Raw genomic sequence first — 14,224 nt, forward strand, 5'->3', positions numbered from 1 at the left:
GCCAGGAGCAGGACAGGCACTCGCCCTGCCTGGGAAGATCCCGAGGTCCTGTCAGCCCTCTCCGGGGCTCCACGGAGCAGGTGAAGCCCAACAGCCCCAGCCCAAGATGAGGCAGCCAAGTCTCAAGCCAAGTCTCAAGCAACCCAAGCACCCATGGACCCCAACCATATGAGTGAGGATTCAGCTGAAACCCCCAAGCGTTCATGCACACATCAGGAGGAGCAAGTACAGGGGCTTGAAATATCTCTCCCGTGACAGGTCCCACAGGTCTAAGATCCCTTCTCCAAGTGTTTCCAGTTTCAAAGGTTGAACATACTACAGCCTGCCCCAGGGATGGCTACGAGGGAACAAGCACCCTTTGAGACATCCTTTGGCCCTCCCTGGGGCTGCCCTGATCAGTCAGTAGCCCCTTGGCCCTGCAGGGTTGGCCCCAGTGTTCCCCACAGGTCCTCTTAAGGGACCACTTCAAGGCTTCCTTTGGACCTTCATAATTTTCCCAAGGGCTCCTCCAAGGGCATGAGGCCCTCTGCCCCACACCCAGCACTGCTCCAGGGAAGAGAGTTCCCTTCAGGCCTCACCCAGGGCTCCTCTTGAGCTGCACCTGCCCCTCCAGGCCCTTCCTGGGGCTTCTGGGGAGAGAGGTGCCCTGGGGACTGGCTGTTTCAAGGGGATGGGAATAGGGAAGGCACCGGGCAGGGGGCTGAGGGAGTGGGGTGTGCTGGGCAGGGTGGTTCCAGTCCTGGTGCTGGCCCCTGTGACCTTGCCAGTCCCGGTTCCTATCCTCGACCCAGTACCTATCCCAGTGTCGGTCTTGGTCGCAGTCCTGGTCCCAGTGCCAATCTCGGTACTGGTGGTGGTCCCGGCCCCTGTCCAAGTCTGAGTCCTAGTGCTGCTTCTTGCTGTGGTTCCAGTGCCAGTCTTGGTGCCTGTCCGGCTCCCAGTCCTGCTGCCAGTCCCTGTCTGCGCTTTAGTGCCAGACCCGGAATCAGACCCAGTCCTAGCGCCGATCCCGATCCCCGTTCCCATCCCCATGGCCGTGATGATGCCTGTCTCAGTGCCAGTCCCATTCCCAGTCCCGCTGCCGGGCCCAATGCCGATCCCAAAATCGGTCGCAGTCCCGGTCGCTGTCCCGGTGCCGGTGCAATGGGACGCGGGGCCGGCTCCGGTGGCAGCAGAGCGCTGCCAAAGGCGGGGCGGAGCGGCGCCGTGGAGCTGGGGGCCCGGGGGCGGTCCCGCCCGGGCCGTACTTAAGGCGGCGGCGGGCGGCGGCCCCGCCGTGCCCATGGCTCTCCCGAGCGCCGCCCGGGCGTTCCGCGCCGCCGTTCGTCGGTGCGATCCCCCGAGCCGCCCGCGCACCGCGCCCGCCGCCGCCCCCCGCGGGCTCTCCCCGGCGGCGGCGGGCGCGGGACCCCGGCCGGGGCCGGCCTCTCCTCCGCGAGGCGCGGAGCGGGGCCCGCCGCCGCCCGCCGTGGATTTCGGGGATCCGCGCGAGGCGTTCCGCAGCAAGAGCAGCGCGGAGCTGCTGCGGGGGCTGGTGGTGCTGGGGCTGTGCGCCGTGGAGCCGCTGGTGCAGCACAACCGGGAGGTGGGTGGAGGAAGGGGTCCGGCGTGGGGGGTGCTCCGGGGCGGGACTTGTCCCCGTTCGGGGAGTTACGGGCTCACGGGCCGCGCGCTCCGGGAGGTGTCGGTCCCCTTCTGGAAGGGGTTCTTGCTCCGGGGAGTTCTATTTTGGGACCGCGAGTCCCAGGAGAGGGAGTGCCCCTTCCGGACGTGGCGGTGCGGATGGGGATTCTGTCGCTACAGAGGCGACTGCTCCAAATGGGGGCATCTTTCATTCGGGAGAGTACCTGTTTTGCAGGATGTTGGTGTCAGGGATACTCTCACTCGGGGGGGTGCTGGTTCTGGGCTGGGGGGGTGGGGGGTGGGCTCTCACCCTAGGGGTGCCCATTTCGGGACGTGTCATTACCCTTCCGGGGAGACTCTCCGTCTGAGGGTGCGCGTGTTGGGGAGTTCTCGGACACGGGCCGGGGGGTCCCCGTTTTGGGGGATGCCAATGCTGGGTCACGGGGACTTTTCCTTCGGGAGTGCTGGTGCGGGACGGGTGCTGAGCCGCCGCTGTCCCGCAGCTGCTGCAGTTGTGCCAGCGGGTACTGGGGCAGACGCTCTTCGAGCGGCTGATGAAGATGACGTTCTACGGGCAGTTCGTGGCCGGGGAGGACCAGGAGGCCATCAAGCCGCTGCTCCGGCGGAACCAGGCCTTCGGCGTGGGTGCTGTGCTGGATTACAGCGTGGAGGAGGACCTGGGCGACGGGCGGTGAGTGCGGGGCCCGCGGCTGGGGCGGGGCGGGGGCGGCCCCTGGCCACGCTGCCATTGGCTGCGCCCACCCAGCCCCCCGCTCCCATTGGCTGCGAGCCCTCTGCGTCACGGCCTCGCCCCCCTGTGCCACCGCCCATAACCCGCACCGGGGGGGGGGGGGGGGGGGTGGCCCTGCCCCGCACCGGGGGGGAGGGGGGGGTGGCCGTGCCCTGCACCCGGGGGGTGGCCCTGCCCCGCACCGGGGGGTGGCCGTGCGCAGCACATGGGCATGGAGTACCCCGCAAACGGCAGGGGGCTGTGGCCTGCCTGCACACGGCGGGGGCTGTGTCCAGCGCTCGGGGGTGCTGGGCCCCCACTGGGCTGTATCACTCCCCCTGCCCCTCTGCACATACCGAGTGCTGCCCCCTGTCTGCTGCACCTCCTCTGTCCCCATTTATTCCCTTGCACACACCGGAGTGCAACCCGTCCCCAGCAGTGCTGTACCCTCCTGCACACACTGAAGGGGTTCCCACCTTTATTCTCCATCTCCTATGGGATGCTGACCCCCTCCATTCCATCTTCTCTCTTGTGTGCTGCCAGCCACATCCCATTTTCCCTAACCCCTGGGGCACTGTGTCCCCCCCACCCCTCTGCACACAGACAACACACAGCACTGCTGTCACTCCCGAAGTCTTCCTTCCCCTCCCCACCATTGGGATGCTGCTGCCCATTCCTGCCCCCTCCATCCCCCACCATACAAACAGTGGGGTGCTGCCTCCCACATTTTGGTGGACTTAATGATCTTGGAGCTCTTTTCCAATCTTAACAATTCCATGATTTCATGATTTCCACCCTCCACCATTTCCATCTCTGTCAAGCTGGGGTGCTGCCGCACTGCCAGTAGTCCCGAGCAGCCTTCACTGCCTCCCGCCCTCTGCCAAGAGCTGGCACCAGCCCAAAGCTGCCGGTAACTTTCCATTATTCAGTTTCCAGTTCCGGTCAGCTGCGCTCTCCGGATCGATGGGCCGCTGGCCGGCACCCCATGGTCACGGGTGAGCGCTGTACCCCCACCCACGACGAGGGTGGCCCTTCCCAGGACACTGGTTGGCTGTGCGCCGACCCCAGGGCAGGGCTGCACAGCGGCAGTCCCTCCCTGCTGGCAGCTGGGGACACCGTCCGGCTGTCGTATGCTTGTCACGTGGTGTTAAAAACAGCAGGAACGGCTTTTTACGGTGGTTTGCGAGCAGGGTGTGAGTCTGGGTGGTGCTGCAGGTGCTGCCGCTGGGAGCTTAATCTCTGGTCCACACCCGGGCACTGCTTATCGGGGACCCCCATGGGCCATGGCGGGTGCCAGTGCCCCTCGCTGCCACTGCTGCCACTGCCGCCGCTGTGATACACCCCCGGGAGTGGAGGGTCTGTGAGTCCGTGATGGGAGCAGGCACTGGTGAGGGCCGTGCGGGCACAGGAGCTGCGAGGGGGGGAGGCAGGGCTGCACCATCCCAGAGTGGGCTGCAAACTTTGGGGCTTTTCTAGAAAAGCTTCAAAGCATCCCGCTGTTGCCTGGCAACTACCTAGTGGGTGTTTTGAAGGTGTGTAGCCAGGTGTTTCTCCCCTGGACACACAGCCATGTTCTGGGCAGTGTTCAGCATTCCCATGGGGCTGAGCCAGCAGTGCCAGTGCTGCCAGGCTGGCACTGCTTCCCTCCATGCCTAGCTGTGCCTGGGCCAAGGTTTTTCCTGTGGGTGACTATAGAAGTCTATTAGACAGGCCCTGCCTGTACCTGTATCCCTCGTGCTGATGGGTGCCAGCAGTTTCTGAGCTGGCTGGGCTGTGCTGCTCCCCCCCTGCTGCAGATCTGGGGTTTGCACGTGTGGTACTCCTGGCTAGGTGAGTTCTGCCTGGGCTGTGTGAGCCATTCACACCCAAGAGAGTTCTCAATGCATCTCAGCCCAAGCCCCAGTGGGGGGTTTGCCTGGACGTCAGAAGAGTACTCACCCCGAGGATGGTTGGGCACTGAACAGGCTCTCCAGGGACAATCAAACACAGGGTGGCATTGTTGTCCTCTGCAGGGCTAGGAGTGGAACTTGATGTCCTCATTCCTGCTTTCCACCTCAGGATGTTCTATAATTCTACGAACGGGACCAAGCCCAGGATGGCTTTGGAAGGGTTATGTTGAATGATGTCCCTTGCCAACCATCACTCTGGGCCCTCCCCGGCTCTGTTTGGGGTAAAATCCCAAATTCTCAGTGCTTCTGCCAGGGCTGATGCTGAGTTGAGCTGCATGTGGTTGAAAGGGGTGGGCAGTCCTGGGTTCATGGCTGCTGGACTCTGGAGCTGTGTCCTTCCCTTTGGTGAATGCTTCAGGATTGTGCTGCTGCCAGGCAGGAAGTGGAGTTACAAACCACAGCAGCCAGTGGGTGTTTTGGCCTCTTGGTGGCATCTCCTGTTTTTCTTCTGGAGCAAGCCACACGTAACGGTGGAGAAATGCCCTTTCCACCCCGGCAATGGGCTGTGGCACCTCTTCCACAACCTTTCCAGCTGGAAACAACAAGGTACTGTGGGCAAGAACCGGCTTATCCTGCCTGCTGCAGGTCCCTGCCTGCCCTGCTCAGGATGGTATCCAGGACTCTGCCAGTTTGTCCCAGGAGGCCTCAGCCACGTGCTGAAGGCTGCTGCCAGGTCATAGTGACACAGCTGGAAAATAAGTGCCCTGCAGGCAGCAGAGAGCTGGAGGCTGCAGCCCTGGGTGGGAGGTGCAAAGACAGTGCTGGGCACGGTTCCTGTGGTACCTATGGGGTGAAACAATGAGGGAGGTGGCTGTAGCCTCCTAGCAGCCTTGGGGCCATTGCTGGCCCATGGGCATCCCAAGACTGGAGTTGTGCTCACACAGGGGAGGGACAATCCTGCCCCTAGCATTGTCTTCAGGCTCTGCAGAGAGTGGACTTGGCTTCTTTTAGAAATTCCTTGTGTGGATATCTGACACTTGCCTCAGTGTGAGATCACTGTCCCCAGCCTGGCCAATCCTGCTCCAGAGCTGCCACTACCCCTTCTCCTCCTGTTCCCAGTGCTGCTACCACCCCTGCCCTGTGCTCTGTCAGCATTGTGCCTGGGATCATGGGGAAGCTTCTGTTTAGCTTGAAGCGCTCCAAGATGGTCCTGTGGTGGTCCTGGGCTGGTGTGTGCTGACAACTCCTGCATGGAGTAGGTTGAAGGTCTATTCTGCCAAGAACTTTGCTTTATTCCTACCTGTGGGATTTTAAGCACCACCCATAGCTCCAAAATGGACTTCATGTAATCACGAGTCTTTTCCTTGGACATAGTAATTCAAGGACAGCCTCTCCCTGATCCCTCATGCCCTTTGCCAGACCCATTTGCTGCTGAGCAAAGCAAACATGCTGTGCTGCTGGCACCCTCCAGGTAACCTGCAGGCCCAAAGGGATTATTTCTGACAGCAGGACCTTTGTGCTGCTCCTGAGCTGGTTTACTTAGCCTGATCCAAAACTTCCTGAAAGCCCCATCTGCTATGTCAGCTGGATTACCCTTCCCAGCCATCCAGCAAGTCCTCACAATCTGCTTTAGGCAAGTGTGAGCTCCCAGACCCTTGAGGTTGTTCCTGTCTGGATACAGCCTGCCAGGAGCATCTGGACAGCACCTGGAGATGGGACCTGCTCTGGGACACTTGTTGAGGGTTTGTAGAAGGGGTGGTCAGGTATAATCTGGGTTTGGTGACACTTGGTGTGTGAGGGAATGGCTTTGCTGGCCAAGATTAATATTGCAAAATGAGCAGCTGATATCCAGGACAAAGTTATTTCTTCAGCTGGAAGGAGCTTCCTTTATTTTGCTTGATGCAGAAGAACAAAGCGAGCACCACCATGGCACTGCTTTGAATGCCCCCCTAGAGGATGAAGGAACAGCTGCTGCAGTCATGCGGCAGAATGCTGCTGGGAAGGCTGTGTTTCTCTTCAGGAACATAAAATGCTCTAATTCCAAGGGTGCTGTTTGCTATTTGAGCTGTGTGCCTTTGCTCCAGCCACTTGTCCCCAGTGCTTTGGATGGTGTGCCCAAGGTGTGCCTTGGGCCCAGAGCTGTCCCCTGCCCACAGGACCCATGTCTCTGTGTGCCCTCATGTCACAGCAGTGTTCAGCTGAAGCTGCCCGCTATGCCGTGCCACCTGCTCCAAAGGGAGCTTCCACATAGCAAGGGCTTTGCTGACAAATCCCATTTCTGAGTGTATGAACTCTCTTCCTTCCTTTCCTCCACCCTCTGTACTCAGGGACAGAAAGCTGCTTTCCCTGTCCTCAGGCAAGTAAAATCAGGAAGCAGAGCCTGATGGATAAGGTGCCTGCTGCTTCACATGAGCTTGAGCTGCTCCTGCCCTGGCTCACGCCAGGCTTTGTGGCACTTTTGAGTGATGTGGGGCTGTTCCTGGCTCCAGGGGGACACAGGAATGGCTTCTTTCTGGTTGTTTATGCTTTCAGCAACCCCTAATCCCTGTCACAGGGTTTCCATATGGGAGAACATGTCCTGGGACCATGCCATGTGCCTCTCTGCTCTTTTGTCCAGGCCTGCTGGCTCTGGATGGGTGGCTTTGCTGCTTCCCTCCCACTGTGCTTCTTCCCCATTGAGCAGAGCCAGTTTGGGGAGAGGGATGCCAAGGCAGAGACCTCCTGGAGGAAGTGTCTCTGCTGCCACCCAGGGCTGCTCTCCAGGGTCTGCATCTGGAGTTAGGGTGTCAGCAAGAGACTTAGCTACTCAAGCTCAGGAAAGATCTCGTGACTTGGCCAGCATCTCTCAGCCTGTCAGAACCCTATTATCTCCATGGCAGAGAGTTTGGACTTAAAATGACATCTGAGGTCAGCTGGAGTTGAAAATGAGGTGTTGTTTGTGAGTTGTTGGCTGAAGCCATCGCAGAGGAGCGTGCATCGCAGGGCACCCTTGGCTTGATGTGCTCAGGGTCTGGAGAAGCTACATGCTTCATGGTCTGGCTGCTGGTGCCATCAAGGTGAGGAGGCAGTGAGTTGAGGCTTGGTGTTACTACAGCAAGAACCGTGAGCACGTTGGAGATGGATTGTGCCAGTCCCCCTGGACTGACCTTGTCCTTGCCTCGGGGTGGGCTTTTGGAGAGCAGCTGTGACCCCTGGGACAGAGCATCCTCACTGTGCTGCCTCAGGGCTCCCAGGACGGATGGTGAAGCCCTATTCCCTTCCACAGGTGGGTTTTGGGCATCTCAACTGCCTGTTGGATCCCATCAGCGATGGGATGGCAGCACAGTAGCCTCAGAGCTGCCCTGTCCATCAGCATAGGGTTGCAGGGGGTTGATGACCTGGCCCTTATCTTTCCTGTTTCTCTTCTTAGCTCCCGCACCTCTGCAGCCGAGAAGGAGATGGGAGGTGAGTGACAGGAGATAGCCTGGAGGTTCGGGCACTGCAGGCCCGGTGTTGTGGGGGAAGGACCCAGATACCACAGCCTCAAAAAATGAGCTGGATGAAGAACAACCTGGCTCCTGCCTCAGTCTTGCCCCCCAGCAAAGACTCAGCCTCTGCTTGGGCACAGAGCAAGCAGGGCCCATGTCCCGCTGGGGGCTCTTCTGAGATCCAAGCCAGACCTCTCTCCCCTTGACCCACAATGGAAGTTCCTGGGGAGGCCGTAGGAGCTTGGTGGGGCATGGCCCATCTCCATCCTCTTCCACCACAGGAGGAGAGAAATGGGAGAAGCAATACCAAGCCCATCAGGGATTTGGAGATCACCATGGTGGAGTCACCGGTGCCCACACCTATTTCTATGCTGACGAAGCCAAGTGTGACCAACACATGGAGACTTTCCTCCGCTGTATTGATGCATCAAGTGAGTGCTCCATGGGTATTGAACAGCTCCACTGTGCTGGGGTCTGCAAGGATCTCTCAGTCCCACCAGGACCATATCTCTTCTGCCCGAGGACTGACAGTCAAGTTGACTCTGTCCTTGTGGTTCCATCCAGGTGGCAGCTCAGAGGATGGCTTCTCTGCCATCAAGCTAACAGCCCTGGCCAGACCCCAGTTCCTGGTGAGTGCCAGAGCTGTGACAGAGTGTGGTGGGACAAGGACAGGGCACAGATAATGATTCTGCTGGGGCAGGTGCCAGGTGGCATCTCTAGTAATGGCAGTGAGGAATGGACACCAACAGCCTGTCCTCTGGGAGCCCAAGACCCCTGGAGACTCTGCCTCAACTTCTGGGGAGACACAAAGAGCTTAGAACTTTAAAGGTCCCAACATGAAGGGGATGTATGGCGTCTAAATTGCTTGGGTTAGCCAAGGTGCCCTGCTCTGGGGTCAGCATCTCTGGTGGGGTGTGATCTTGCAAAGCCCAGGCAGGACAGGAGGCTCCAGCCTGGGTGTCTCACCTGGAGCCCTGTGCCCACAGGTGCGGTTCTCAGAGGTGCTGGGGAAGTGGCGGAAGTTCTTCCACCAAATGGCCGCAGAGCAGGGCCAGGCCGGGCGCGCAGTGCTGGACACAAAGCTGGAGGTGGAGAAGCTGCAGGTGAGGCAGGTGATGCCTATGGGAGGAGGCTGTGCTCTAGGAGTGCACTGCTGGAGATGGCCATGGACACAGGTTCCAGAGCAGCCCTGAGCTGTGACACCTCAAGCAGACAGAGCCCTGTGGCCCCTGACACTTCTTTTGGTGGCAGGAGGCACTGGCCAACCTCGGCATTGCAAGCAAGGCAGAGAGCCAGCAGTGGTTCACAGGCCTGGGCACGAACGGGTAAGCTGCCTGGGAGCTGGGGGTGCTGCAGGGCAGCAGCACTGCAGGACTTTGTCCCTGTCCCTGGGGCAGCAGCAAGGGGAGGTCTCCAAAGGCCAGCTCTGGCTCAGCACAGCAATGGAGCATAGGGAAAGTTTGGGTGGAGGTGAGAAAACAGGACAGGGTGGCACAGGTTGTGTGTCCTTCCTGCTGGTGGGGATTGGGAGCTGATAAGAGAGCCCCCTACCTTTGCAAGACACCAGCAAAGACCTGGCTCTCTGCTCCCAGCACTGTGGACCTGCTGGACTGGAACAGCCTGTTCGACAGACGCACCAAGCTCTCCAGGCCTCTGCTCATCCCAAACAGAATGGTGGGTACCCACCTTTGCTACCCCCAGAGTGGTCCCAGAGTGTTTGTGAGAGCAGGGCAAGGGTCTTGTGCTCTTTCCAGTAGGTGCTGGTGGCTGCAAAGCTCACCCATGCTGTTAGCACAGTGTGCAACCACCAGGCTGGCACCCTGTCATGCCGTGCTGGCTGGTGGGGGCAGGGGAGCCGGGGTGGCGCAGCAGTCCATGGGTTCCCTCCAGGGGTGATTGTGTCCCCCATGGGTACAGCTGGGTGCAAGCAGGGTGCCACAAAGCTGTTCTTGTTTCAGACTGGGCAGCTGGAGCCTCTGCTGTCACGCTTCAGCGAGGAGGAGGAGCTGCAGATGAAGCGGGTGCTGCAACGCGTGGATGTCCTTGCGAAGGTGAGGGGACCCTGGGGCTGGGGCAGCCACGGAGGGGGACATGTGGAGCAGGCAGCCCTATTGTTAGCGTAGGAAAACATATAACCACACAGAGGCGATCATATGCGGTTCTTTATTCCAGCGCGCGGGACACCGGGGTGATAATACACCCAAATCTGATGTCCAAAGGATACAGAGTCGATTCGTGATTTTTATAGTTTAAATTATACACATGTTAACTAACTCCCACCCCTAGATACTGATTATCCTATTCCTTAGTTACTATCTTAAATCATACCTACGCTTCTACCCTGATCTACACTTGATTTGGTTAAAACAATAGCATGGAGCTGTTTACAGAAGCTGACGCTTGTTCCCAGCTAGCTGCGTCAAGTTCCAGTTGTACGTTCTCTACTTTCCTCCCCCTACACATTACTCAATCCAGAAATTATATTTTTTTAACCTTCTACCAACACTATGAACCCAACCTGTGTGTCATTCACCCCCCAGAGAGCCATGGAGAAGGGTGTGAGGCTGATGGTGGATGCGGAGCAGAGCTACTTCCAGCCGGCCATCAGCCGCCTCACCGTGGAGACGCAGCGCCGCTTCAACAGGAGCCAGCCCATCATCTACAACACCTACCAGTGCTACCTGAGGGTGAGGCTGGTGTGTCCCAGTGCACGGCGTGCGTACACGGAGACCTCATCTCCTGAAGCCAGGGCAGTGCAATGGCACAGCTGCTGAGGCAGTCAGGTGGCACTGGAGCCATGACCTTGTGCCATCTCTTCCACTTGGTCACAGGAGGCTTACAACAATGTGACAGGGGACATGGAGCTGTCACGCCGAGAGGGCTGGCACTTTGGTGCCAAGCTGGTGCGTGGCGCCTACATGGAGCAGGAGAGGGAGAGGGCGGCTCAGATGGGCTACGAGGATCCCATCAACCCAACCTATGAGAAGACCAACGAGATGTACCACAGGTAGGGCACAGTCCCCGGCACGCTGCTGTCTGTTGCCCCAGTGGGAAGAGACCTCACCAGAGGCCCATCTTGCCTTCCAGGTGCCTGGACTATGTCCTGGAGGAGATCACGCGTAGCCAAAAAGCCAACGTGATGGTGGCATCTCACAATGAGGACACGGTGAAGTTCACCCTGCGCCGGTGGGTGCTGGGCAGGCAGCGTGGTGAGGCATGCACAAGGGGCTGGAGGAATGGGGGGGCTCAGCAGAGATGCAGGGAGATGTGCTGTGATTTGTCAGGTCCCCCGTGGGCTCATCTGGTGGAATCCTGGCTCCCATCTGATGCTCAAGGCTTTAGATGGGGCTTGGAGCTGCAGTTCAGCATGGTGGCCCCAGTGGCTGCAGAATCCCATCGGCTTTTGTAAAAACAAATCCCTCAAGCTCTACATCCCAGCATCCATCTGGGACGTGGTCAGTGCCATGCTGTCCTATTTGGAGATGATCCCCAATCCTCTGGTTTGATGCCCTGGTGAGCTCTGCTGTGTCTGCTCTCCCCCTATACCGAGGCTTGTTTTGCAGGATGATGGAGCTGGGGATCCATCCCTCAGACAAGAAGGTGTGCTTCGGGCAGCTGCTGGGCATGTGTGACCAGATCACCTTCCCCCTGGGTGAGTGATGGGAGTGGGGATGCTTGGCAGAGGTGCTCTGGCCCCACCAGGAGTCCTGAATAGCAGCTATGGGGTCTAGGGAGGGAAGGAAGGCATGGAAGGAAGGAAGGCACGGACGGCAGGAAGGCAGGCAGGAAGGCACGGAAGGCAGGAAGGCAGGCAGGAACGCATGGAAGGAAGGAAGGCACGGATGGCAGGAAGGCAGGAAGGAAGGCAAGGAAGGCAGGAAGGCAGGAAGGAAGGAAGGCCTGTCATAGAGCACTGGCTGAGCACAGTGCCTTGCCATGGGGAGTGTTGTGACCCCTGCATGGGGTTTGGGGAAGATGTAGATGAGGATATAAGTGAAGAGTCACATCTCCTGGCGTTCCATGAGCCTGTAGTGGCTGGACAGGGACATTCCCACTTTGGAGTCTGAGCAGAAATTGGTGTGTCCCAGCATGAGGCAGAGACTGGTCCTGGCAGACAGAAACCCTCTCCTGTACCTCCTCAGCCTGGTGCTGTCCCTTTGCTCCATGGGAGGTGCACAGTCAGTCCTGGGCTCTCTGCTAACAGGATGGCACCAGCCTCTTCTGTGAGCTTGTCCTCAGCCACCAGCCCAAGCAGCGGAGCAGCACTGCCAGGGGCCTGGACAGAAGGACACACAAGGGTCCAGGGACCCAGCCCAGGTCAGGGACTGCTCCTCCTGCCCACACCAGTGTCCAGAGCAGAGTCCCAAGGCCAGCAGAGCAGCAGGAAGCAAACTGGGCAGTTGTCCAGTGCAGATGCTGCTCTGTCCTGGAGTTCTCTTGGAAACGGGGCTTGGCCGCCCGTCTGCAGCCTCCTCCGGTCATGCTGGAAAAATGTGTTAACTTGATGTTTCTGGTTGAACGCTCCTCGAGCTGGCCCAGCCTCGGCTGCCGACATTCCCAGGGCTCCTGGTGACCTCGGCCTGCTCCATCTGGTGCTTTCCCAAGCTCCTGGTGCTGAGCCGGGAGAGATGCACCGCTGCTCCCCCCACCAGGCTGCACCACTGCCGGGATCCCCCTCCCAGTGCCCAGCCACAGCCTCCTGCACATCCATCCTTGTTCCATCAGCACAGCCTCAGGGCATGGGAGAGCAGGCAGGGAAGGTGGCTTTTTTTCCTTCCCTCCCTCTTTTTTTATTTGCCTCCTTTTTTTCTTCACCCCCTGTTCTTTTTCACCCCCATTTTTTTTCTTCACTCCTTTTATCCTCACCCCTTTTTCTTTGTCCTTTTTTCCCCTTCTTCTCCCCCTTTTTTCTCCCCCTTCCTCCCCCTTCTTGTTCCTTCCTGTCCCTTCCTCCCCTCTTTTCCCCCTTGCCCCCTTTTTCTCCTTTTCACGTATCTTCGTCCTATTTTCCCTTTTCATATTTTTCACTTTTTTCCTCCTTTTTTAACCTTCTTTTTCCTTTTTGCACATTTTGTTTTTGCTCTCGGCACTTCCCTGACCGCAGCCTCTCTCCCTGCAGGCCAGGCTGGCTTCCCCGTGTACAAGTACGTGCCCTATGGGCCGGTGAACGAGGTGCTGCCTTACCTGTCCCGCCGGGCCCAGGAGAACAGGGGCTTCATGCAGAGGGCAAACCGTGAGCGGGACCTGCTCTGGAAAGAGGTCAAGAGGCGTCTCCTCACAGGAAACCTCTTCAGCCACTGACCCCAGCCTCAGCCCTGGGGCTCATGTACCTTCAGCCTGATCCACTGTCACCATTCCCCATCCCAGTTCTGCTGCAGCTCCCCCATCCCCCTTTGCCCTGGGAGAGAAGTGTCCTTGTTGCTGTTTAACCACTGTCACCTTCCAGTGGCCTCTGGGATCGTCCCAGCTCGCACTGCCCCTGGGATGTCCCTCTGCCATCCCACAGCCTCTCGAGCTGTCCCAGGGGAAATGCTGGGGCTCTCCTGCCAGTCTGCTCTGTGCCTTGATGAACACTATCCCCGGTTTTTTTCCCTGGCATGATTGCACAGGGTGATTTATCCACTTGCCTTGTGCCCAGGGGCTCAGGTCCAAGTGGACTGGGTGACTTGGGGACAAGCTGGCCTCAGCCAGAAGCTTCTCCAGCCTCTGCCAGGGTTGGAGCTCCACCAGACCTTTGAAGGGGCAGGATCAGCCCCGGTTGCCAGTCCCAGACAGCCACTGCCTGCTCACTGGCTTTGCACTGACCTGGGCAGGTCTAGGCTCTCCCCCATCCCACTGGGATAAGTTGCCTGGGGTTGTCCATCTTCAGGCACATATCCAACAGGAGGGGTGAGGGGAGTGGGCTGGCCCCATCCCTGTACTATTCCTGCCCTGCCCACAGCCCCTGGTTCTAATGATGGACCAGGGACAGTGGGAGCACCAGGAGCTGGACCACAGCTCGTCTCTGCTGTACACTGGATTTGTAGAGAACAGAAATGATTAAATCACAACTGTTCCTGCTCCCATCTCTCTCTGTTATTGGGCAGCCACATGTCCCCAGGCGCTGCCATGGTCTCAAAGGGGGTTAGTGCTGCACACTTTGGCCTGAGCCAGAGCTTGGGGAAAGGAGTGAGGCCAAACTTCCTGGGACAGGGACTGGAGAAGCTGTGGAGCCCCTGTGATGGGTTTGGGGGAAGCTGGGAGCCCTGGGGCATCCCCCTACCTGCAGAGGAGGGGGTGGCAGCATGGTAGAGCCTCTCCCCACCCTCAGACCTGCATTTGGGGGACATGCACCCTGCAGGCTTTCACACCTTTCACACATCAAATTAAGGGCACTTTTTCCTGGGCTCTACAGGACCACAGGCATCTCTGGGATTCCCTGCCTGGAGATGTGGCAGTGTCTCCTTTTTTCCTGGGTCAGTCCTTCTATTTGGTCAGCCACCCACACCAAAAGGGTGATGTTTTGGCTTTCCAGA

The 14,224-nt window shown here is 58.9% G+C and overlaps 1 protein-coding gene across 4 annotated transcripts; it reads left to right on the forward strand.

Moving 5' to 3' along the window:
* The first annotated feature begins 1,090 nt into the window (after nt 1–1,090).
* On the forward strand, nt 1,091–13,769 carry PRODH (proline dehydrogenase 1). 4 transcript variants are annotated; one of them, XM_063416433.1, is made up of 14 exons: nt 1,091–1,585; nt 2,202–2,314; nt 7,652–7,686; nt 7,991–8,140; nt 8,274–8,338; nt 8,696–8,812; nt 8,961–9,034; nt 9,302–9,383; nt 9,668–9,760; nt 10,250–10,405; nt 10,541–10,716; nt 10,797–10,895; nt 11,273–11,361; nt 12,829–13,769. In XM_063416433.1, the coding sequence occupies exons 1-14, from the start codon at nt 1,091–1,093 to the stop codon at nt 13,008–13,010; spliced, it is 1,926 nt and encodes a 641-aa protein (XP_063272503.1). In that variant the 3' UTR covers nt 13,011–13,769. The 4 variants fall into 4 exon arrangements, with proteins under 4 accessions (XP_063272503.1, XP_063272504.1, XP_063272501.1 ...); XM_063416434.1 differs by having other exon boundaries at nt 1,267–1,585; nt 2,127–2,314; nt 10,797–10,923; nt 12,829–12,968; XM_063416431.1 differs by having other exon boundaries at nt 1,268–1,585; nt 2,127–2,314.
* Nucleotides 13,770–14,224: the final 455 nt, after the last annotated feature.

The sequence above is a fragment of the Prinia subflava genome, chromosome 19 (assembly GCF_021018805.1).
Source record: "Prinia subflava isolate CZ2003 ecotype Zambia chromosome 19, Cam_Psub_1.2, whole genome shotgun sequence".
In the NCBI taxonomy this organism is placed as follows: Eukaryota; Metazoa; Chordata; class Aves; order Passeriformes; family Cisticolidae; genus Prinia; species Prinia subflava.

Bases quoted from the DNA above. Each gene is read 5' to 3' on its own strand.
- PRODH (XM_063416433.1), top strand. From the start codon at position 1,091: ATGCCGATCCCAAAATCGGTCGCAGTCCCGGTCGCTGTCCCGGTGCCG. The intron at 8,813-8,960 runs GTGAGGCAGGTG...TTTTGGTGGCAG, and splicing joins TGGAGGTGGAGAAGCTGCAG to GAGGCACTGGCCAACCTCGG. The intron at 10,717-10,796 runs GTAGGGCACAGT...CTTGCCTTCCAG, and splicing joins ACCAACGAGATGTACCACAG to GTGCCTGGACTATGTCCTGG.